This window comes from Oryzias latipes, chromosome 22 (genome assembly GCF_053564925.1).
Source record: "Oryzias latipes strain Hd-rR chromosome 22, Olatipes_Hd-rR_3.1".
Taxonomy (NCBI): domain Eukaryota; kingdom Metazoa; phylum Chordata; class Actinopteri; order Beloniformes; family Adrianichthyidae; genus Oryzias; species Oryzias latipes.
Window position 1 is genome coordinate 18,478,103 of NC_136258.1, and position 25,012 is coordinate 18,503,114.

At 36.8% G+C, this 25,012-nt stretch overlaps 1 protein-coding gene across 2 annotated transcripts; it reads left to right on the top strand.

Annotated features, from left to right (window-relative positions):
• The first annotated feature begins 2,332 nt into the window (after positions 1–2,332).
• Positions 2,333–24,735, top strand: prkcha (protein kinase C, eta, a). Of its 2 annotated transcripts, none has more exons than XM_023951758.2 (14): positions 2,333–3,120; positions 6,835–6,898; positions 9,444–9,597; positions 9,669–9,703; positions 9,798–9,880; positions 10,465–10,594; positions 10,690–10,823; positions 10,916–11,071; positions 11,674–11,847; positions 12,426–12,580; positions 17,432–17,570; positions 20,955–21,143; positions 23,828–23,996; positions 24,069–24,735. In XM_023951758.2, the coding sequence occupies exons 1-13, from the start codon at positions 2,770–2,772 to the stop codon at positions 23,981–23,983; spliced, it is 1,920 nt and encodes a 639-aa protein (XP_023807526.1). In that variant the 5' UTR covers positions 2,333–2,769; the 3' UTR covers positions 23,984–23,996; positions 24,069–24,735. The 2 variants fall into 2 exon arrangements, with proteins under 2 accessions (XP_023807526.1, XP_023807525.1); XM_023951757.2 differs by having other exon boundaries at positions 23,828–23,974.
• The last annotated feature ends 277 nt before the right edge of the window (positions 24,736–25,012 follow it).

Consider the following 25,012-nt stretch of genomic DNA (forward strand, 5'->3'; position numbering starts at 1 on the left):
TGTGACATTTGGATGGTAGGGTCTGAATTTAGGGTCAACAACATGAAAGCATGGATCCATCCTGCCTTGTCTCAACGGTACAGGTGGGGGGTGGTGGTGTAATGGTGTGTAGGATGTTTTTTTTGGACACACTTTGGGCCAATTAGTACAATTGAGCATGGTTCCAACACCCCACCCTACCTGAGTGTTGTTGCTGACCATGTCCATCCCGTTATGACCACATTGTACCATCTTCTGATGGTTAATTCCAGCAGGATAAGGTGCCATGTCATGAAGATGGAATCATTTCAGACTGGTTTTTTGAACTTGACGACGAGTTCTTAGTTCTCAAATGGCTTCACAGTTTGTGTAATCCATGGACACCAGTGACCAGTCACCACCAGAGAAGATCACAAATAGTTGAAGAAAAAAGGTTCAGCGCACTGTCTTGTAGGGTCTAGATGACCTCACTCCCAATGTCAAAGTGCCTAGGAAAGCACAAGGGGTAAAAGCTCATACAAAAGTAAAAGTTGTGGGGTCTTCAAGTTACTTAATCATGAAAGAACTGTGATGAGCAATGAGAAAGACAAGGGTGGAAGGCAAAGAGGAAAAAGTTGAAGTCTTTTTGTGCCCTCTGCTGGACAAATGCATGTACAAGAACCATATATAACACGCCTTTCCTGCATGAAAACATGAGTCCTGTTGAATCCCGTTGACTCTGAGGTGCTGAGCAGCACTGAACAGGAGCTGGTCAGGGAAACCCACATGGAAGGTGATGTATGGCAACAAGATAAAAAAAATAAAGTATTTTATTGTGATCTAAAACATGTAATAGCCATCAGCGTATTCACCCGTGTGCAGCCAGGCAGTGTGCGGTGAGCCTGCTTTATCACTGTGACCTCTCCTGCTCAGTACGGTCATGTTTGAGAAGTTGTTTACAAGACAGTCTGGATCAGAGGGATGTGCACAAAGTGGGACCCCAGCTCTTTATTTACAACAGCTGGAACAGAAAGACGCTGAGTGCTGACATTTGGCAGAGAGAGGCGAGGGGTCAAGTCTGACACCAATAAAGTGGAAACTTTGATTTGGGGTATTTATGATGAGGCAGAAGCAGCACCCTCAGAGAGAAAAGGTGAAGCAGAAACAATGGAATTAAAAATGCTACAAAAAATAGCATTTAAAAGAAATTAAAAGCTCAGTTTTCCTCAAAATACAAAAAAGTTATTTAGAAGAGGCTGTAACTAAAACTACAAAATTTACCGGTAATAGGAAAACCAAAAAAGAAATGGGGCTCAATTATATATTTGTTTCAGCAATTCCATTCAAAGGATCTCAATGCCTTAATTTAATCCAGACACTTTTAAATCTTTAATAGCCAAACATCAATATACAAACTAACCATAAACAATAAGACAAGAAAACAAAAACTAGGATAATACAACTCAAAAATATACCACACAAGAATCTTCACGAGCAGAACATAACACATTTTTAACAGCCCACACATAAACAAAAGGATGTAGCACATTAGTTTAGCAGAGGACATTTCTTTCTATCTTTTGGTAACAACCTTTATTGAGACGGTAGGTAAAAGAAAACACTACAAATACTGTGCACCCTTCACATCAACAAGGGTTGACTGTATCTTATTGAACATAAAATATTTAAAAAAAATGTTCCTTTTTTAGATTAAATTTTCTTCATATTTTCCACATGCTCTACTGTATTTTAATTTCATTTAAAGTCCAGAAGAAAAGATTTAAAAAAGGGTGGGACCATTTACATTTGTATATTTGGAATATCCTCAAAATAATAAACACTTAAATAACAAAATTGAAATTTTTTGCCCAACCATGTCATTCAAAATGTAACATGACATCGAAAATATTAAATCGGATATTTACATTTAATTTTGTAATTATAAATACTTTTAATCAGCGCAAAATTCTCTGTGTACATACAATGATAAACTAGGTAAAATGGAAAATGGTCTCTTTACTTGATTGGTAAAGAAGACAAGACTTTTGTTTATTTTAAATCTTCCTTTCGCACATCATTGTTTGTTTTTGATAAATTTTATTTACAGATAAGATACACAAGTGTTAATGCCAAGGAGAAAGAATGATGTATACGGTCACAGTAGAGGTGCATCCCAAAATAAATATATATTAATGAGCAGTTTATTTAAAAAAATGTTTTCTTAAATTGTAAACGTTTAAAATTTTGAATTGAAATGTTTAAAAGAAATTAAAAAATATATTTAAGAAAAAAATAAAATACATTTGTTGAAATAGTCTTTTTTTATCTTAATTTGCTGATTTTACGAAATAGGACAGGTGAGGCTTCCTGACGTATCCACGACTACACCGCAATGCATGCCGGTCAATGTAGTACAGGTCTCCCTTTTCTCCAATTCGACTGCCCATGTAACCACGTGACCCACTAAAGCTGTGACAGGTTGGGAGGTTTCGTGTTTGTGTATTTTGGGTTAGTGTTCGCACTTTGACAAGTTATGCGGAACTGGCCGCCCGCTCGGCGTGTTGTTGCTGGAGCTTCCTATTACCCGAAGAGCTCAGAAACAGGTTTTCAGGCTGACTGCTCGCTGGTCCAGAGCTGCGACAGCTGACTTTGCACTGGAGCCAAGACGACGTGACTTTATTCAAACTCCGTTTTCTACTCTAGAATAGACAGTTTTTCTAAAATTAATATTTAATTTTCTTTTTTTACGTTTTTTCTTTACAACTTATTTGTGTTTTTGCTTCTTTATGCGCGCGCGCGCGCTTTGTCGAGATGAAGTTTAACGGGTACCTGAAGCTGCGCATTGGTGAGGCTTTGGACCTCAAGCCCACCACCGCCTCCACGCGCCACTCCGTCATCTTCAACAAGGCCCCTCTGGCGCTGGACCCCTACATGGTGGTGAAGGTGGACGAATACAAAATCGGACAAACTCACACCAAGCAGAAGACCAACCAGCCGACCTACAACGAGGAGTTCTGCATGAACGTGAACGACGGCAAGCAGATCGAACTGGCGGTCTTCCACGACACCCCGCTCGGATACGATGACTTTGTGGCCAACTGCATCATCCAGTTCGAAGACCTCATCAAGACCATCAACACGGGGGAGAACTTTGAGGAATGGGTGAGTAGGAACTGGGAAGTTCCCAGGTGTCATGGACTCCTGTTTTGATTCCCAGCTCATTCAGTCTGCCATCACAAGTGACTGATTGATCCTTTAGTTTTTAATAATCTTTATTAATCCCGAGGGTCAGATTAGGATTAAAACGTGTCCAGCCATTTTTCCAAAACAGCACACATCTTGAAAAGTATTTTAATTTACTTTTAAAAGTAAATTAAGAAAATGTCTTTCAAATGTGGACCAAAGTAATAAAATAATTTAACACCAGATTATCTCTGATTAAAACCCTTTTTGCAACAGTTATAATATGTAATCTCCTCAAGGATATTGCATTTTTGTTTTTACCTAAATCAAACTTGATTAACTATATATATTAAAAAAAAAAGATTTGCATGTGATCACATTCATGCATTTGCCTTTTTAGATCAAATCAAATACACACACATTTAGATTATACTGATCAAACCTCCCTGTCTGCAGGTGATTATTCAGATCAAGCCCTTTTTTTCTCTGAACCTTTTACCCAATGCCTCACACCTCTCCATCAATTGCGTTTGGTCACATTTAAATGAAGGGTGTCATTTTTCAGTGCTAAAACGTTCAAATCCAGAATTTCTTTTTGCCCTAATCACAATAAATTTACTTTTATTTTAAATCGACTAGGGTTGTAAAGTTACATCAGCTGATGTTTTCAACTCAATGTCGATTGAGGTGAGCAGAGTGAGGAGAACTGGATAAGTGTCAACTTCTTTCTAATGTCTTATGGCCTTTTAGGAGTTGGAATACGTATCAAAATATTCTATGAATTCTTATAGTTGCAATCAACTTTGTTATTGGAATTTATTCAAAGTCAGTTGCAAGTTTTCCATAATGTTGATCTAAATACACACTTAACCTTTATTTTGTTTGTATTTTACTTATTTATTTTATCTATTTGTCTCATATGTTGAAATCTATAATTGTATGTATGTATGTATGTATGTATATATGTATATATGCTTAAATTACAATGCTGCTGAAGTTGATGTAAGCTGAAGGCACTGATAAAATAGTAAATAAGTGATTAATAAACTTAAAAAATTGTGAAAATGTAGTAAATCACTTGATCACAATTGTGATCCAATAAAATAATCACTAACATATGATACATAGGGCAGGAAAAAGAAGGTTGACATGCAAAAATCTTCAATTTGTAAAGATTTCCAGCTTTAAAACAATACATTTACATGGACTTGGATAGTAGAGCAGAGTTGATGCTGCCAGCGGCTTTCCACCTGTAAGGCCCCATGCTCTGCTTATTGGCTTAGAGGCTTTGTCAGTAATCAGGAGAAAGCGTGGTGTGAAACTGGCATCAATGGGATGAAGAAACATTGAAGGAGCTGCAAATCACACGCAATGTCCAGGCACGTTCAACAAATGCAACAATTGCTTTGAATTTTTGAAGACTTTTATTCTTTTTAGCCTCAAACTTTCAGCACCTTAACCACATTTGGTTGATTTGTGGTTTAAAAATGTGAGAGGATCTTAAAAAGGGCCTTTTACCCTTTAGGAGATGAAACTGCTCCTCTTTAAGTTGGAGTTCCCCCTCTTCTGACTGACTTTCATCCCTCCAGGACTTTTAGAGCCTCTTCAGGTGTTAAAGGAAACCTGTCCAGACCTGGTGCTCTCTCTATAGTGCAAAATGCAAAGAAAACCTATCCCTTTACACAATCTTGCTGTAAATATTTATAAGTCAGTGTTAACTTTATTCCTAAAAACATTTTTTTCATGTTCCTTAACTAAACATATCCTTTAAAAGTAATACAAACAGTGCATTTTTTGCTCTCTTCTTCTGTTCCTCTTTATTCCATGTAAAAATGGGTTCATCTCTGTCAGTCGATTACATGCAATGAAGAAAACTTGAAGAGAAAGAAGTTTGACTCAGAAAGACCCCAAGCACCAAGGGGAAGTGGTGCAAAAGTAGAACTTGGTCTGCAGTTGGTTTTCTCACATCTTCAGTCAAACTCAGAGCTGCTATCTACCAGATCTAAAGTGAGAAGGGCCTTTTGTGCTATGTTGTGCAAATAAGCGCCAGGCTGGTTCCTCTCAGATGAGAGACGCAGGCCTCCACACGCCCACACCCGTGTTTGTCACAGCTTTCTCACCAGCTGATCCGTGCTTCAAGACTCTCTGCTTAAATCTTCTTCTGTTTTCGTTGTGCTGCATGTTCGATCACACTTCAGGATGCGGAATAATAAGAATTTTTAGCTTTTTAAAGTTGGATTTTATTTCAAATCAAATGGATCTTTACTTAATTCAGTGTCAACTCATACATCTGTAAATGCTTTTTTTTCTTGAAAGTAATTTTATTTTTTTGAAATGATAAAACTAATTTATGCTAATTTTTAATAGGAATTTTCACATTTATTTATGAAAGGTCCACTTCTGTTCAGTTTTAACCCCTGTACTTATGTGAGAACTGTTTTTCTCAACAAAAAAAAATGTTTTTTGGATGAAAATTAATTTTTAATGATTGACAAATAGTCAAATTGTAAAACAAATGACATTGACAGTGATGATGTGACACTACTGGTTCTGGTATGTTGCCCTACGTTTTTACTGCATGTGAAGACACATTATGCAATGGCGTCTAGTAAGGATGAGGAAACAAAGTGGGTCAATGCAGCCCCCATACATTTCCATGTGTGACTTGTTGTTTGACCAAAAAAAAAATAAAAAAGGGTGTTGCCTTCCCTATAAAGAAGTAAGAAAGATACTTCCTCTGTGATGATGCGGCATTAAACATTTTATTTTTAGCTGCAGTGGTTGGCTTAGAAATGAGAAATCTCCTGTCTCACACAAATGGACTTCTATGCAGTTTACTCTCACATTTTTAAAAGAAAGATGATGAGTTTAAGTGATTTCCCCCTAATTTTTAAACATTTGTTACACACCTGTTCATGTTTAGCAGAAAGCAGTCAGTCGCTGTGTCGCATGCAGTTATGACTTATGAGGTAGCTGTCGATACAACCTAGTTCTTGTGTCTTTGAATGGATGTGAGTAAAGCTTTGATGACACTCAGGAAGTGTCACAATGGAAACTAGTCTGAGACACAGGATATGTTTAGGTAACCAAAACATATTTATGGTAGCTCATATTTCGAAACGGTGGTCTGTTAATTGAACTTTATGATCAGTCTGCCACCTTAGTGAAACCAGTTTGTCATTTTTGGATTTGGCGCCTCCACGCATGTCAGTATTTTTGCCTCGTCAGGTTTTTCCAGGAAGGGTTCATGCTGCATGGGTGTGCTTTTTTTTTCTCAGTGACCTACAGGTTTCCTAGCAGCTCAGTCTTTTTCTCTGCCCGCCTGTTTGTGTCTACCTTCAATAAAGAAAAGTATTTTCTAAAATGTGAGTCACTGGCACGCATAATAAGAGGACTGCGTCTAGTCAAACCTGCTGCTCTGTTTTCCCGTAAAGACACCCAGATTCTTTTGACATCAGATCCCAGCTAAGGAATGACTAAAATGCAGTGTCACTGTTTTATCTGAAGAAGTTGTCATAGATGAAGCTCTGTAGCTGATGCCATCTCGTGTTCTGTTGTTGGGGACCATTTTGATTTGTTTGTTTTGAATTTTTTTTCTCTTGTAAATCTTTTTTTTGTGTGTGTGTGACGAACTTGTTTGTTTGGCTGTGGCTGTAGCTTTTGAACTTGTTGTTTCTTTTTATTCATCTGCAGATGGACTTGGAACCAGAGGGCAAAGTCTATGTCACAATTACACTCAATGGATCCTTCACTGATGGTATGGTTTCTGCATTTTGTCCACAACCCTTATTATCCCACTATCATGAGTACAAAACTTTGACTTAAGTCCAAATAATATAAATGTTTTGAAAATATCAAAAATTCAGATTTCTGTAGAATATTAAAAGTACATCAATAGTCCAGTTTAAATGAGTAAGGAAAGTTGTTTTAAATTGGTTGCAACATTACCATGTCATTGAGTAGCATAGTCGTCTTTCAATCTTTCATTGAGATTTCTTTTTGGAGAGATTTGAACAAATATTGTGATCAACACAAATACATGTGTTAAAAACAAAACTGAGACAGAAGAGATTGTGCTGATCATTAGTGACCAGTACATTCTATCATTTTTGAGCCTGTTCATGTCTTCTTGACAGGATTCCCTTTTGTCAAACTTCATCGATGCAAAACCATTGTCTGAGAATTTGGGTGGAGCATTTTCCAGGCATTTTCAGCAAAACAACGCTGATCGTGTTGGTGGCAGGTGCAATGAAAAGGACTGTTGGGACAGGGCTTTTGATTAAGATGACCTGACATTTAGTGGGAAGCAAACAACCTTAAACTGGACTGGATTAATATCATTACCTTATTAAAATTAACCTGTAAGATTAAAGGCATTAAATGTCTTAAGACGGGGGTGTCCATACTTTTTGCAAAGAAGGGGCAGATTTGGTGAGGTGAAAATGTGCAGAAGCCAACCACACACACTTTACAAACACTTATAACAACATTTTGTAGAGGCTCAGTGCAAATAAACTATTTAATGAAAAAAAATCTTTTTGAATTGATGTGATTGTAGGACAACTGTTGACTCACGTTATTGAACTTATTATTGGTCTAAAAAAAAAATTGGCAACATGCAACTTTCCTCATTACATAGTAATTGTTGGTGATCCTGGAGTGCTCTTTGCAGCCGTGAGCCTTGAAGTGTTTGACATTTGTGTTTCCTGCTTTTTGGATTTGGGATTGTCTGCTATTTTTTACAACCTGATAAAGGTTTTTGTTCTGTCTATTGATCGGCTGTGTGACTTCAGACTGCAACAGTAGAAACTCAGAGGAGGGTGTGAACGCATTCAAACGGTTTCTGTTGGCATGTGAAAAAAAAAACCCTGCTATCCTTACATGACGGAAGCTCTTACACGGTGAATGTGTATCATCTTCTCAGTAATAATAGTTCTTCCAGAACGACAGGGGAAAGTGGCTGCACAGGTCTGGCAAAGAAGTCGTTCAGGTTGCTTATTTCATGATGAATTCCTGGGATTTTCTTCTATATTCTAATTTCCTTATTTAAAAAAAAACAAACAGCTGTCATGAATGAATGAACTGATGCAATATAAACTTTAAATGATTTTCTCCATGTATTCCTCTGTATAGAATTCAATAGCATTACACAAAAGTAACATTTAAAACTAGTAGTAGTTAGATTAGAAAAGAAACTCACTTACTTTGTGTTTCGATTGAGATTTTTGCTTAAGTTCCAGGTTGACAGCGATCAGATATTAAATGCGGGACTCTTTAAGGGAAATTGAAAGCTCTGCATTACTCCTGTTTGTCAGGAGTGGTAGTTTACCAAAAAGTCGCCTGAATAAAAATAAAAAAAATGATGCTTTTTTTTGAGAGGGTGTGTGTAGTTTTGACTTGAACAGTTCAGACAGTAAACTGTTTTTTGTCTGTGATTAAAGTCACAGGCGGAGCAAGTCAAAGGTTTAGATGCATCTTTTTATTAAGATGAAAATAATTTATGACAACCAAATCAATATAGATTATCTACTTTTTTTGTTTTTTTTAAATGTTGGAAATGCAAGAATCACAAAGAAATCACTGGGAAGGTTTTAGGAGTCCGAGTGCCAGATCAGTTAGCACTACAAGGAGGTGAAATGCTAACAAAATGTTTCGTAACTATCAGGCTTGAAGAAAAAAGTAAGATGATATACACGCTGGGTTCATATGCAATCCTTTTATATACAAAAGAAAATGTGAAAAGCGGTTAAAATGCTAAACTGTAGTGTGAATGAATGCATGCAAGCAAACGTAAGCCGAAATCTGGATTAAAAGGTGACTGAGAAAACATGCACTCAATATGTAATGGAACATAAAAAGCTACTGATATTGAAACAGTTTTGTCTTCCCTTTAAATAATCAAAAATAGCTTGCAGAGATGGTTTTCATTTCTAAACGTGAGGGTTTTTCTTTGTTTTACTTCAATGCGGTTAAAACAAGAATCAGTTTTTATGGTTAAATCGTTACTGAAGTGATTCTTTAAGCAGAAAAAAATAAATGTTTCTGTTTACTTGACAAGTTTATTACTTTTGAGAGCCCAAGATCAGTTAGTACTTTTTAAGCTCATCTTGAATAGGTAAAAGATTAAATGAAAAAAAAAAAATTGAAAAATTTTGAAGACAAAGGGATTTTAATGATTAGCCTTTCAGCAAAAAATGTTGCAACCCCCCCCGTAAGATTTTTGTTTGGAGGTAAAAAAAAAAAAAAAAAGAAATGGTTGCAGAGAAGGGAAAAAAAAAGTCTTGGCCTTTACGTGTTTCCAGATGATGCCGTGACGACGGTAAAGACTCCGAAGCAGTTTACAAGAGCACGGCAGGGAGCCGTGAGGCGCAGGATCCACCAGGTCAACGGGCACAAGTTCATGTCCACGTTCCTCCGTCAGCCCACGTTCTGTTTTCACTGCAAGGAGTTCATCTGGTGAGAACATGTCTGCAGCTTGCATGGAATCGCTTGTAAGGACTGGGTCTAACAGTGTGCTCTTTCAAAAGGGGAGTTTTTGGAAAGCAGGGTTACCAGTGTCAAAGTAAGCAGGTTTTTTTTTTTTTCATTTATGTTTTTTGCGATGGTGTCTTAGTCCATGAATTTGACCCAAGTCTTTTTTATTTTTTTCCCCCTAGTCTGCACATGTGTAGTTCATAAACGGTGCCACCAGCTGGTGGTTACCGTGTGTCCACGCATGAAGAAAACTGCGAAAGATCAGGTAACGACAAACACAATTTCCCTCCAAAATCAGGGTTTCACGCTTCTAACAATTTATTCAAAATATTCACGATGTCGACGGTTTTACCTTTAGTGTTTTTGCTTTTATTTGAAAAGATTTCAAGCCCCCCCCCCTTTTTATCATTATTGCAAGGTATGCAAAAACAACCCCCATCTACACATGCAGTCGCCCACCGCTGTTAACACCTGCAGTGATCAGACCACCGTTCAGCTTCCTGTTTCTGCTCTACCCGATCACTGAAGTGTAGTCTGCGTATCTGTACTTTTCCATGCATGCTGCTTGCATGTCTTTCTGTTTCTATTAATACACCCTTACACTTTTTTAAATGATGGTTTGATTCCGTCTTACAGCATTTTGCTGAGCAGCTCAAGGTTTTTTTTTTTCCTAAATGGAAAACATTTGCAAGTACAGAAATGATCAAAAATAGAATCCCACTTTGACTTTAAAAAAAGGAACTAATGCATTTTATTCTGGTCTTGCTGACAAAAATACATTTTAAATAATGCGTTGTTTGCTTAATACTGCATAGCACGGTGTTTGACAACTGTGTGGATTTCTTGCAGCCCATAAATCAAGGATTCAGCATTAACGTCCCCCATAAGTTCAACCATCACAACTACAAATCGCCCACCTTCTGTGACCACTGTGGCTCCCTTCTGTGGGGAATTGTTAGACAAGGGCTACACTGTAAAAGTAAGGGCTGCCTAGAGAGTTTCTGGTTTTGCTGAAAGAGAACTTACTTGTTTCTTTTTTAGTCATCATTTTTTTATGCGGTTCATATTTTTCAGTCTGCAAAATGAACGTTCACATCCGCTGTCAGGGCAATGTTGCTCCAAACTGTGGCGTGAACAGCGTGGAGCTGGCCAACACGCTCGCAGAGATGGGTCTGCAAGCAGGAGGACTCTCCAAGAGAAACACAATAGTACTGCATCATTTTTTTTTTCAATCATTGTATTTATTTCAGTCAGAACCATTAAGCATGAATTAATCAATAAATCTTCTTGATGTTTGCAGGTCAAAAATGCAACCAACAGTCAATCAGAAAAGCAAAGGGTATCGTCTGAGAGGAGGGAGAGTACGACAAGTACAGAAAGCAGACAACAGATGCCTCGTCTGGGAATTTCAAATTTCACTTTCCTTCAAGTGCTTGGCAAGGGGAGCTTTGGAAAGGTGTGGTTTGCGAGGAAGCATCTGCCCACTTAATGAAAGAATGTTAAGCTTTACTCACCTCAGCTGCTGACGGCCTAAAGAATGCACTGAAGTTGTGCCTATATTTACCAAATAATTGGACTGCATCTCCAACCAATTCAGCCAAGTTGGCATACAGCAAACATTTCATACCAACATCACATATTCTAAACAGTAGCTGCTGCTTCATCTGCATTTTTGGTTGCTCCACTTATTCACAACATAACAACAAGGAACTGTAATCAGATGAGTTATGCTGAAGGACTTACTGTCATTTACAGTTTAGCTGCAAGCTATTCATGAGAAAACTGAAGAAGGCTTTCAGAGAACAATGCAAAAATATGTTTGTTTGTTTGTTTGTTTGTTGTCAATCAAAAATTTTTTGCAATATCAAAATTACCACAATGAGAAACTGCAGTTACTTGTTCGGTTTAGCCAATAAAACCGTATAACTCATTATTTCTACTTTATAAAAATACAAAAGGTTGTTCTGATTTGGCAGTTAATAAAAAAAGACGTTATTTGAGGCTTACAACTTGTTTTTTTCTCACTAAAAGTGCTGTAAATGTCTGTTGTGTTTGCAGGTCATGCTTGCAAAACTTAATGGCAAAGAGCGCGTTTTTGCTGTGAAAGTGTTGAAGAAGGACATCATCTTACAGGATGATGACGTTGAGTGTACCATGACAGAAAAGCGGGTGTTGTCCTTGGCCCGCTGTCACCCCTACCTCACAGAGCTCTACTGCTGCTTTCAAACACCGGTGGGTTTATTCAAGCACACATGCTGCTCTAGTTAATTTAAGCTTTGTTTTTTTGTTTTTTTTGGTTTTTAATTTATTTATTTTGCATTTTATCTGCTTTACAACTTCCACGTGATTTATGCTTGAACTTTTTCTGTTTTTTATTGTAATTTGGGCAGTTGGTCAGCAGGTGGCAGCACTGTACCACATAATAATGATAGGTTGCCGTAAAAAAGATCACTTTTGAGTTATGGACTGTAACAATGTTTGAATGTTCTCATCACTTCACACAAGCACATCTGTAAATTCCATCCTCTGACAGATTTTTCCCTCATTTACTATTTTCTAGATCACTTATTGACAGCAGCATGTAACAAGAGCAGAAAGATTTATGGGTTGGATTTAGATTTCCAATGTTTCCTGACTGCAAGCTGCGGTTGATTGCACAGAAACTCATTAGACATCAGAAATGTATGGGAAGCAGCCATGAACTGTCCTTATAGCAGCCTTACTGATTCTTTATTACCATGCATGAGATTATCTGTGCGGCTTCAGTGATCTTATACATACACATGTGTGTCATCTCCAAACTCTGACAGGACCGTCTCTTCTTTGTGATGGAGTTTGTCAATGGCGGGGATCTCATGTTTCATATCCAGAAGTCCAGGAAGTTTGATGAGCCCAGAGCTCGGTTCTACACTGCTGAGATCACGTCTGCTCTCATGTTCCTGCACAGCAAAGGCATCATCTACAGGTCAGAGTCAAACACAAGACATGTGCAAAACAAACTGCAAATACTCAAAATGTTCATTTCAGGTATGCTTTAAAGAAAAATCCAACACCTGGGCTTTTAAAGACACATCTTGTTTCCTCTCTAACTTATAAATCACATGATTTTTTTTTCCACATTTGTTGAAGTTTAAGACTTTCTTGAATTTGTTTGTCAAAGTTAAGTTGGGTATTTCATTAACATATGAAAATTCAAACAAACTGTCTTTAAATAAAAATAAAACCAAGTACATTATATTTGGCTATAGAAAACTGGAAAACATCTCTGAGTTAAAAAATTGAGGATGTTGTTCTTGAAAGAGTAAATGAAATAAAACTTCTTGGAGTAATTTTGAATCATACATTATCATGGAAACCACACATAACTTATGTTCTCTCTAAATTGTCCAAATCATTAGCCATCCTACATAAAGTCAAATATTTTTTAAACACAGCTACATTGTATATTTTATATTGTTCCCTCATAATTCCTTATTTGACCTATTGTTTAGAAATCTGGGGGCATAGTTACAAGTCAAATACAAAACCTATTTTTATTCTGCAAAAAAAAGAAATTAAAATTGTAAATCACTCTTCATACAATCAATCCACAAAACAAATATTTCCTAAATTAAGGGCAATTAAATTTTTGATTTAGTTGATCTTAGTACTGGAATTTTTATGTTTAAAGTTAAAAAACAATTTTTTCATGCCAAAATACCGAGTTTGTTTGAAATAAAAGTTAATAATTATGATTTTCGAGGTAAAGATATGTTTAAAAAGAAAGTGGTCAGAACTAATGCATTAAGGAATAGTATTTTGTTCAGGGGGTCAACATGTGGAATTTATTATCAGACGAACTGAAAAATGCAAAATCCATACTTCACTTTAAGAAAATGTATAAAGTTAAAATGTTTTACAAATACCTTCTGGACTGAGAGACTCTGGTGGTTGTGAGGTCATTTTGAGAAGTGTTTGTTTTTTTTTTTGGTTTTTTCCTCTTCTTTTTTCTTTTCTGATTTAAGATTCTAACAATTTGTAGGTAGATGTGATGTTTGTATTCAGGGTTGGGGAAATAAGCCTTGGCTTCACCCAACACCTTTTTCGGTTAGTTTTGTTCAATGTTTATGTTATTTTTTTTTTCCAATGTTTCTGTTGACATTGATCAGTGTCAATGTTTATGTTAATGTTTTTAAGTTGTTTGTTTAACATAACCAAAATAAATGTTTCTCATAACACAGATAAGACTGTACTCTTGATGCAGGAGACTCTGCAGCATGTCTAGTGTTAAAGTGTGTTTAGTTGGAGACCAATAGTGTTTACGGGTGTTAAAGGCCCACTCCGATCATCTATTGATCTTTTTTAGAATCATTCCCAGTGATATTTTAATTATGATAATGCAGTTTTTAGCCAAAAATAAAAGAAACAGTGTCGTTTTGCAGAGTGGCAGTAGTTCATCCGAAATTGTCCTCTAAGTTGTGTGTGGGACGACTGGCGTGGAGCAACCCCACCCCCCTTCCCCTTCCCGTTGCTGAGAGCTTGGAGCAGGGAGATTGTGGCTCACTAATCATATTTTCTATGTCACAAATATAATCTTTTTTAAACAGGGTCTTATTATCTGCTGGGAGAACTAGTAGAATGATTTGACCAAACAAATATTCAGAACGGCTTTTTTGAGCTTCATTTCCTACATCATCATAAAAATGCCACAAAAACTTGTTTAGAAACACCAAAAACACAATTTCAACCGAGTGGATCTTTAAGAACAAATCTACTAAGTCTGATAGAAAGACTCCAATGCAAACAAGTTGTTAGGATGCCGCTTTCAAGGTAAAGACGAGCCTTTTTAAAGTTGCAGTTATGGGTATAGTTTCATTTCCAAATAGCAGATCTGCCACACTGTTTCCTGACTAGATATCTAAATCTTTTTTCCAAATAAATCAAATCTTGTTGAGGTTTTCGAATAAAAAAAATGCACATAATTCAAAAACTACAATAAGGTGAGTTTTTATAAAAGATGAAACTGGAATGCTGGAAAGGGGATGCTTTGTGCTGCATGAATCTCTGCTCTGCAAGCTTTGTTTGGAACCTTTTGTATAAATGCATCCACACATAAGGTCATTCTCAGAATACAGTTATCATTTTGTTGCATCCGTCTTATGTGGAAGTCTTGTATGATTACCTGATTGGTAGATGCTACAGCTGGTTTCTCTTGTCCTTTTTATTTTATTTTTTTTCAATCAAAACCTGATTTTATGTGCTTTTTTAAAAAGAAATTAAAATGTATTTTATTTGTCTCGTGTAGTTTTATGATGTGGACTTTAAGTCTGCTAAAAAAGTGGAAGGTAAAGACTTTTTCCCCTCTAGTCTGTTTTCCAGTAGGTTAACACAAACTTGCAACTTGTACAATTTTTACCAGACTGTTGAAAATCTATTACAAAGTTGCGCAAATCAGGATATAAAAGCATTTCTCAACATCTCTGTTTTCATCATTCTACAACTCAACAGTTGTACAACTTCGGGAAATAACATGCTGCAAAAGCCAACCCAGGGGCAGGACATGCAACCCTTGAAAAATGGGACAAGCGAGAGTCAGAGGATATTAGGAAATGTTTTTTTTTTTTTTTTTGTGACAGGTTGTGGCGTGTAAGGGGCTTCAAAGCTTTTTCATTTCACAATTATTAATGCACACAAGTTGTAAGCAACTAGTCTTTGCTCCAAAAAAAATTCCTCAGCGTGTTGACTACAAACCCAAAGAAGCATATGCTGTTCTGACGTTTTACTGCTTGCATTCTCAAGAGTTTTCCTTTTTTATGTAGAATAGAATAAAACTTTATTGATCCCGCAAAGGGGAAATTACCACAAAGTAAATAAAATAAAAGTTTGCTTACCCTGTGCTTTTTATTTAAGATTTAATGAAAAAAGACAAGATGTCAACCAAATGAAAAAGCACATGAAAGTTATGTCTCCAGAATATTAAGTTCAAAATTCTTGAGACCCTCTTTGGAGTTTGTCTGCTAGCGTGGCGGGCCCCTGCCAGTACATGTTAAACTGCATTGGAGAACATCATGTAGCAGTAAATTCTGAGTTATATTTAGTGGTTCATGTGTTCTGCCTTCACTGGGCAGCATGACTTAGCTGTACAGGCCGTGCACAGCTCGATGGTACAAGTGCTGCAGATTAGTGAGCCAAAAATGGAAACCCACACCTCAGGTCAGGGCAAGAAGAAAGAAGCTGTTGGTGCCTTCCTGATTTAAAATTGTAAGCTCCAGTGACTAAACTGTGTATCCGCTTTCATCATTTGATCCATTGTCTGTGTGTGAAGCTCTTTGTTTCAGGTGCTCAGCGTTGGAAAAACCATGTCCATCATGTTTCCTGTTTAAAAATGTAGATGTTTTTAAATTTTGACTGTTTATAACTTTGCAATCTCATTACTTCAAATATATATTTTTGCACCTCTGTAATCCAAACATGTGGGATAAATCCAGCTTAATTCCAAAAACAAAAATATAAACACCCAAAAAACACTTTATTGTGGATCATGCGTTTCTGTTACTGCAACTGCAAAGTTGTAAAGTGTATCCAGTCTGAAAAAAAACAAAGTTCAAGGTCTAAGTCTGGGTGTTGCCTGTCGTACCACTGGGTGAGGTTGCCTTAAAAAAATAGGTCATTAATCATTTGTGATTAAAATCTCACAGGTAGGAATTAATTTACCAGTGGACATTTCATTCTAATATGGAAAGGAAATTGATTTGAAGCAGAAAATTCTTCTGTGCCAACAGAAGCAGAAAAATACAGATGTTCTAACAACAGAAAATGTATCACTAATTTAAAATCAATTGTCCATTTCTTTTTTCATGGTACTAAATTTGCTTTAAATGTGAAGGGCTCACATGCAAACATCACTGTTGTTTATATTTCAATTTGATTAAACAGACTAAAAGGTTTCTCATTCAAGTATTGTTACACAATTAATTAAAAGTAATGAAAAAAAGATAATCAGATTAATCCCACAAAACCAGTCTCTTATCAGTGATATCTTTTCAACCTCTTTGGGATTGTATCATCTCTTTTCATGATAATAGAAAAAAAATAAGTGTGTTATTTGCAAATTAAATCATTTCCTCTTCAGCCTGTTAGAGCGCATGGGATCCTCTGACCAGGTTAAGGCCTTCTCTGCGCCGTGACCTTTGTCTGCAGTTGGGTCACCTGACCCCAGATTAGAACTGAATGTCAGAGCCCCAACTAATCGCACTGTCAGATGACAAAGCACAAACTGACACTAACAGTTAGGAATAACTTCCAGTGGATGATTAAAGAGAAGGCAGCATTCACAAAAGAGCCCATTCTAGTATTTACAGTGCAGTTAATTCAAATATTTGTCTTTTTTCAATTGTTTTTAATGTTGAGAAATCAGTAGTGGGGTTTTTTGTTTTAGATTAACAGACAACAAATTTTTTGTGTTTTTCTCTTCTTTTATTTAATTGTTTTAAAAGGACAGTTTCATAATAGGTCCATGGTTAATGGACTTAACCCAAATACTAATAAATCATAAAAACTATAAATCCAAAGACCCCCAGTTGTTATTCTAAATATTCACAATTAATACTATTTTTTTTTTTTTACTTTAGGTATCACGATGAATAAAAAAAATCAGTTGGGAATAAAGTGTTTTCAAAATGAAAAATAAAAGAAAGTTTTATTTTCCAAATTTCCTTCATGAAAAACATCAGATATGGTCATTGTTTCTAGATGCTTCATTGGTATATAACAGCACCTTTTTTTTATTTATTTTTTTTATTTATTTAAATAAATCGTGTCTTTTTTTTATCTGCAGGGATCTAAAACTGGACAATGTTCTTCTTGACCAAGACGGTCACTGTAAACTGGCAGATTTTGGGATGTGCAAAGAAAACATATTTGAAGGTGCGGCCACAGGGACCTTCTGTGGAACCCCAGATTACATTGCTCCTGAGGTTAGTAAAATCCTTTTACACTGAACAGTACAGCAGGTAGCATTCATTTTTAACCATTTAAGTATGTAAGATTTTTTGTTATATTAAGGATTCAAACCCCAAGCTGTTAAAAACTATGTTTTAACCCAGTCTCTCCCAGAATGTCACAGAAGCTCTGCTGCAAATTTGAATTCAAACTTTATTTCTAAAACACTTTTAATGTAGCAGCAACACAAAGTTCTTTTATAGGTTTAAAAAAATATATATATTAAAAACCCACAGGATGACGTCAACCGTCCTGACCCATCGCACCCAACAAAAAAGGCATGAAATAACATATGCATAGAAATCAAAGTGTAAACTAAAAACCAACATGGAAGCCTGGCCTGATGCAAATGTGAGAAAATTACATTTCAAGGATCAGAGACCAACCCGATCGTTGTCACGGAGAATGTCACCATGGGACAAGCAGCCAGACCCGGAAAATCCCACTGCAACGACCCCGCGTGAGAATGGTTGGTCAGTGTGTGGAGGATCCCCCTGAGGATAATACTGGAGTTAAAACATCTAAAAAGAGTAAAATACAGAAAAAGGCAAAGCAAATATCAATAACCAAATAAAAAAAGGAAGTAGACCTTAATTGAAAGATGAAAATAGTCACAAAATAGTAAAGAAGAGTAAAAACAGATCAAATTGTTTAAATATCAAATAAACATATTATAGATATTTCAGCCAAAACCCAGAATTATAAAAGCTATGCCTTTTTTTTAAAAACATGAACAGTCTCTGCCGGCCTGAGGCTCTCTGGGAGACATGGAGCAGCATGGAAACTTGACTTGAGGTTCATTTTTAAGAAATCTGAAACATGGACTTGAGGTTTGGGACTTATTTTATACTTTAGTACTTCACTGGAAAAAAATTTCCCTTTCAAAACAAAAATATAGACTCCAAAATTTTTTCTGTTGTAAATATGCCAAAGAAACTAGTAGACTTGTCTTGGTAAGATTTCTTGAAAATCCTGCCCTTTTAATACAAAAAAAACTTGAAATTAGCTATAAACATTTAGGTCTCTTGCTCTGATAATTGAAAATATTATGTCTTGATTTACAAATGCAAACTTATTTTATTATGTATTATATCTTTAAAAGTAGGTACATTAATGTACATACATGCTTATACCCACCTCCCCCAATATCCTAATTTAAGTGCTACAATTGTACAACTAGAGAAGTTAAACAAATCTAGAGTCACATTAGAAGATAAATTTGTCAAAATTATTTGTAAATTATCAGTCAAAAAGACTAGTTTTATCAGAGATCTAAAATTAGATTTTTTCAAGTTCAAATGGCTTAACAAAACAATCAAGATTATTTACTTTACTTAAGTTTTGTCTTATATCAAAGTTGAAAAGATATTTGAACTGAAACCTGACAAATTTACTTTGTAATATTTTGTGTTTTCCAGTGTGTCTTAATATGACAAACCTTTGTTGGTTCCTGTTTTGTTCTTCTTGAGGCAAACGTGTAGCAGCGCAAATACCCTAAATGCAAATCATTGCGGCCCCTCTAGTTGCTGCAGTTTGACCCAGTTATTGTTGTGACCATAGTGACTTCCTGTGAGCACAGAAAACTAACTTTATTTTAGAGAATAGATGGCTTGATTTGCGATCAGAGGCTGTAAGCGGGACTCAGTCTTACCCAATAGTTACTTTTACCATTTTTACCAACTTCTGCTATTTACAGCAGATTGCAATCAGACCAGCAAAGGTTCAGTTTCAAACCAACACCTGCATTACTACAACACAGTTTGCATGTTCAGCTGGAAGCCCATAAAACTTTATAAGGTTGCACCTGATCAAGCCTCAGAGGCAAACTCTACGTATGTCATGTATTTTCTTTACATATCACTCGAACAGTTGCGAAGGTTATGGTAAAAAAAAAAAGGATAAATATGACGTTTATGGTCTTTCTCGGTTTAAAAATGTAACGTGTTCAGTCTCTGTTTTTAAAACCTCTGGAGATTCTCCGGGAAGATTTTGTTGTCTGTGTTTTGTTGAGGAATGACTTCTATAACACTAGGCCATAAAATCTTAGATGGTTCAGAAGAAATGCAGAAGTTTCCCTGTAAGGTCCTGCTGTCTCCACAAGGAATTCTTTGTCACATTTGTGGTGACTATTTTTCTGTTGAAGTGTCTGGAGGACATCTTAAATTCATTATTTATTCAATGGTACAGACATCACCTATTAGATAACTCTGTAGACTGCACGATTTATCCTCCAATTTGTTTTTCCAGTCATGTCTTGGCATAAACCAGGTCTGAGAAATTCTTCCCCTGACCTTGTGGTTTCTTTTTTTTACTGCATGTCTTCATAGTGTGACTTTTCTTCCAGTGACTTTACATGGACACCTGTGGATTCCAGTCGGTTTACTTAAAGACTGAAAGCTGCAACCAATGAAGAAAGATTTTGCATCTGTAAAATCAAAATGCACTTGGAACTTAATTTTTTTTAAACTGAGATAAATCTAAAATAAGTGTATAGAGAGATGCAGCCCTCCAGCTTTCCTCTTACACACACGCACGCGCACACACACACACACGCACACACATATATATATCAAAAGTAGAATTACTCGTATGTTTCTTTCTGGAGTTGAGGAGTTTTTGGGCCAATCTGTTTGTCCGCCAGACAAAAACATTTTTGCAACTGAGACCAGCTTCTTTCTTTACAGAAACTATGATCTCACCTAAACACCCACCTTGTTAGTTGGTTATTTGCATAGTTGGTGCTCAAAACTGACTTGTTTGTGAGTTTTTTTCCCCCCTGTAACCACCAGTAACGGTTTACATTTATGAAAGACCTCTTTGCTTGCCCTCACATTTTCCACCCTTAAAGACCCACTCCGATTGTCTCTTGATCTATTTTAAAAGCGTTTCCATTGGTTTTTATTTTATTAAGGTTTTTTTATTAGGTTCCTGTTTTTAGCCAGAATCAGAAAACCTGTGTCATTTCTTGGACATATTTTCTGCAGAGCTGTTATCTTACAGGCCCTCACAATCCTAACCTAACATTAGTGGTGCAACAAAATTGGCGAGAAGTATTAGAGTTATCCAGAGTTATTCTCAGACTGGAAAAACAAAGATAGACATGGATGTATTTTTCTGTAAGTGAATGCATTTAAATAAAAAAATACTCACAATTTTAATCTTAATTTTCATCATATATGTCCTCCATCATCAGAAAAATGTCACAAGAACATGTTTAAAAATCCCCAAAACATGATTTTCTTTGGTCTTTAACATCACTGCATTCTGTCACACTAAGTTCAAAGACTCAAATTTGTTTTTGAGACTTGCTAAATTGTTTAAAGAATTATTTTTTCCAATCTTGTGGTATGTGTGCACAGATTCTGCAAGAAATGATGTACGGCGCCTCTGTGGATTGGTGGGCCCTGGGGGTGCTGCTGTACGAGATGCTGTCAGGACACGCCCCCTTCGAGGCAGAAAACGAAGACGACCTGTTCGAATCCATCCTCAATGAAGAGATTGTTTATGCATCCTGGCTCAGCACAGAGGCTGTGGACATCCTCAAAGCTGTGAGTCTACTCTCACTTGACATTCAGCTTATCGTTTTCTGCACAGAAAGATTAATAATAAAGGTGGTCGGGCTGGTATGTTCTTTCCTTACCTGATTCCATCTTTGCTTGACTTTCCTCCAAAGATGCAATAATGACAAGAAATTAATCTGTAGGCAGCTTTGTAGATCAAAACTAATAATCTGTAAATATGTAAGCATCCTCTAATGAAGCTGCATATTTTAGTTCTTTGGGCTCTATTAGAGCTTTAGTCAAGAGGGCTGCCCTTTTGGGATTTCTAAAGAGTTACTGGAGGTTTTATATTTCTATGGCTGACATGCTCAGACTGTAGGGTGACTGGCAGTTCTAGGAACCATGCCAGCTAGCGGTTTGACCCCAGTCTGTTACGTAACTATATTAAGGCATGGTTCACTGGTCAGCTACAGTGCATGAGCTATAAATGAGACCACTCCTCCTCTCTCTATTGGTCCCGCCTTTGCACGCAGTTGTCCTGGTGTTATTGTTCGCGCCACATCACTCCAGCTGCTACTGCTGACTTGTCTCCAGTGTCACACATCCCATGTTGGTGTGAATGGATTTCAGAGCTGCTCTATTTTTACCACAGGCTGATCTGCTGGAAGGTTCTTCTTGTTCTCGTAAGCAAGAAGCTCAGCTGACATGTTGTTTTACTCATTTTATTAAGGAAGTGTTAGGTTTTTCTGTATTTTCAGATAAGGAAAGGCATTTTTTCAAAACTTTATTTCCTCAAGATGCAAAATTACAGGCATTTAAAAAGTTCCATGTATTGTGATTTTGCTCATCCTGACAAGTGCAGAAGAAAGAGGAAAAAACTTTGGGCAATAAAACAATATAAATTCAGGGATCAAACAAAAATCAGTCCAAAAGTGTAAACACTCTTGTCTAAAATTTTCAGCTGTAGTTGGGCAGTCAAAAGACCTGTCTTAAATTTTGTGTCCACTGAGCTATAGTTGGTATGCAGGGCCTAAACCAGTTCAGGGTGATGGTCTTGTATGCAACCAACAATAAAACATGCAAAATATATTTAGAAACCCATAAGAAAAATCAGTGGACCCATGGGGAGATTTCTCCTTAAGACATCTTCTAACTTCTTTTTGATATTCTCCCATAAAGATCTTATTTATATGTGTGTGTTCACCAACCACATCAACCACCCACATCGTTTCTCCCACATCTGTCGGTAGTTGTCCTTTTATAAAAATAGATTATCTAATAGGGGTTCTATAGAATCTAATTTTGTTTTGCAGAATGTTTTAAAGAACAGCTTTGACAAACTTGACATTTGTGTTCTTTAGCAAAACTTGAGGTGAAAAAGGGTAATTTAAGGTAATTTAAATACCCAACTTTATTTGTAATTATTTGAAACATATATAAGTCACATCATCAACTGTTAGACTCAGCAATTCCTTAATATTAAATATTTTCAAAAAACGTGGATTGCCTGTTAACTAACTCATATTAAAAATATGTCTCTCGACTGGATTTCTCATTAATGCTTTTTACTCATTTTCTGCTTCTGAGAAAAACTGCTTCTTTACATTGTGATACTGATGTGGCAGGTGATGCAGCTTACATGTAACCATGGAAACAAAGCCACAGCTTGAGTGGAGTACAATTTCTGATTTCTAGTCTTCTAAGCTGCCTGAACCCTCGAATAATCTCCCTTCCTGAGAGTTAATTCCGCTTAGAGAACCAGTACTAGTTTGATAGGTTGTGTTTTCTGTCTTTTTTTTACTCTACGCAAAAATCCTGCTTACGACAAATAATTTATAGTATGTCGTCAAATCTGTGCTTTCCTAAATCTCACAACTGTCCAGCTGCTGTGCAATGCACCTTCTGAATGTCCGGAACCATGCAACGTGGAGGAGCGGTCAGCACACACAATGATTTACCAATGTTTGGCATAATGTATGGAAGTACCGTTTATTGTTATGGTAACTAAAAATCAAACTGTTTCATGTCTGCATTGATACTTTTGAAGAAATAAACATTGAACTAAAAAGTCAAGTCTTTATAATGTAAACTTGGCCTTCCTTGAATGTTCATTGTTGTTTGGATCAACTATTTATTGCTCCTGTAGCAGGACATACCAATCTCTACAATGACTACAGGTTATTCTAGAAACCGTCGCTGAGGAAACAGGAGGCAGACACTCCTTGTCCCTGGGAGGGGGAGGGCGGGGGGTCATGGTGATAATTTGATCAAATTCCTTTCTCTCAGCAGCAAGGTCCATAAAAACCTTTTAACTTGAAGTTTGAGCTTTGTTTGGGACACTTCCTGCTACAATTAGCCCCCCACTGGACTGTGCAATAACAGAAACAGTTGGATTTCCACCAGTATTATTCTAATCTCCGCAGTGCTGGGAAGTTGAGACACTTTACTAAACTACTCTGACCTTCATCCAACTAAGCGGTGCTGAGCATGCGGCAGAGGGGTGTGTATGTGTCTGGAGGTGGGGATTTACTGGATGGGTGTCTGGCTTTGGTTCACAATGGCATTCCTCCAAAAATATCTGGTTAGGTCTAGTTTTTGTCTTAACACATGTCTACATAAACAGTCGACTGAATTTGGGCAACAAAACCATATTTTAATTTTCTTTTCCAGATTTTTTTTTAATGTTTGCTCGAATAAATCTCTAATTAATTTGTCATCTTTGGCTTTGAAAGTTGCTGACCAAAAACCCAGCGCGGCGCCTGGGCTGTGTGGCTGCGGAGGGCGGCGAATGTGCCGTGACCAGCCACGTCTTCTTCACTGGCATCGACTGGGAAAAACTAAATAATAGAGAAATGGAGCCGCCGTTCAAGCCAAGAATTGTACGTTAGACAAAATAATGCAGTAAGTTGTGTTTAAAAAGTTTCCTTAAAAATTTTATGACTAAAATCAATGTTTCATTTTTTTTCCTTACAGAAAACCCCAGAGGACGTGAACAACTTTGACCCAGACTTCACCCACGAAGAGCCCACTCTCACACCCATCGATGGTCCAGTAATACCTTCTGTCAACCAGGAGGAGTTTAGAAACTTTTCCTTCACCTCACCTGAACTACTTGAGATTTAGTTTCCCATTTTTGGCATCTTGCTGCTTTTCCTGCCTGGACAGTTTTCTGCAGTTTGTTTAAACACCACTTAGCAAGAAAGCAGGACTCTTCATCAACTCAAATGAAATGACTGGATGCTGGCCAACCTTTCCACATTACTCTTGGTTTTTTAACTGTCACCTGGCTCGATTTTATCGTTCATCCAAAGTGTTTACAAAATGCACTTATGCTGTTGTGTTGTAATGACTTGTCTCTGTTTTGCTTGATGTGAAAGAGCCTTTCTATTGCATCCTTTAATGCTTTTGCTGTGCTGTTTTTGGACATCACAGACACACACTCACAAGTAGAACTCTGCTGTTCAGCACACAAGCCTGAGGTTTCCTGAAAAGTCAAGAGTGTCCGTTAACTCCAGGAAAAGACTGTGAGGGCAGACTAAATACTTCCTCTTTGATTTCCGCCATCTCTGGAAAAAATACAAATGCTCTCGCCAAATTGAATTTTTTTTTCCGTCTAAATTAAAAAATGTATAAAGATAAACTGACAGTGAGTGGATTTATTTAGGAGATTTACCTCCTAATGTTTATTCTATAGCTAACTGCAGTCAGTGTGTTGGAAATGGCAACTTTTTCCTCGTCTAAATGGCTTTAACCGGATCAGACATGTTTGAGTTGGATGATGCAAGATTCCATCTTACAGGAAAGCAATGTGATGATTCATGCTGACAGGGGAAAACTCAGAAATGGGCACCACACCAGAATTTTTTTACTATACAGTACAGTTGCAATTGCAGCTGCTTGTGTTTTTTTGTAATAAG

Coding starts and splice junctions, on each gene's coding strand:
- prkcha (XM_023951757.2), top strand. CDS start 2,770: ATGAAGTTTAACGGGTACCTGAAGCTGCGCATTGGTGAGGCTTTGGAC. Junction 21,144..23,827: donor CTGTGGACATCCTCAAAGCT/GTGAGTCTACTC, acceptor TGGCTTTGAAAG/TTGCTGACCAAAAACCCAGC. Junction 23,975..24,068: donor CGCCGTTCAAGCCAAGAATT/GTACGTTAGACA, acceptor TTTTCCTTACAG/AAAACCCCAGAGGACGTGAA.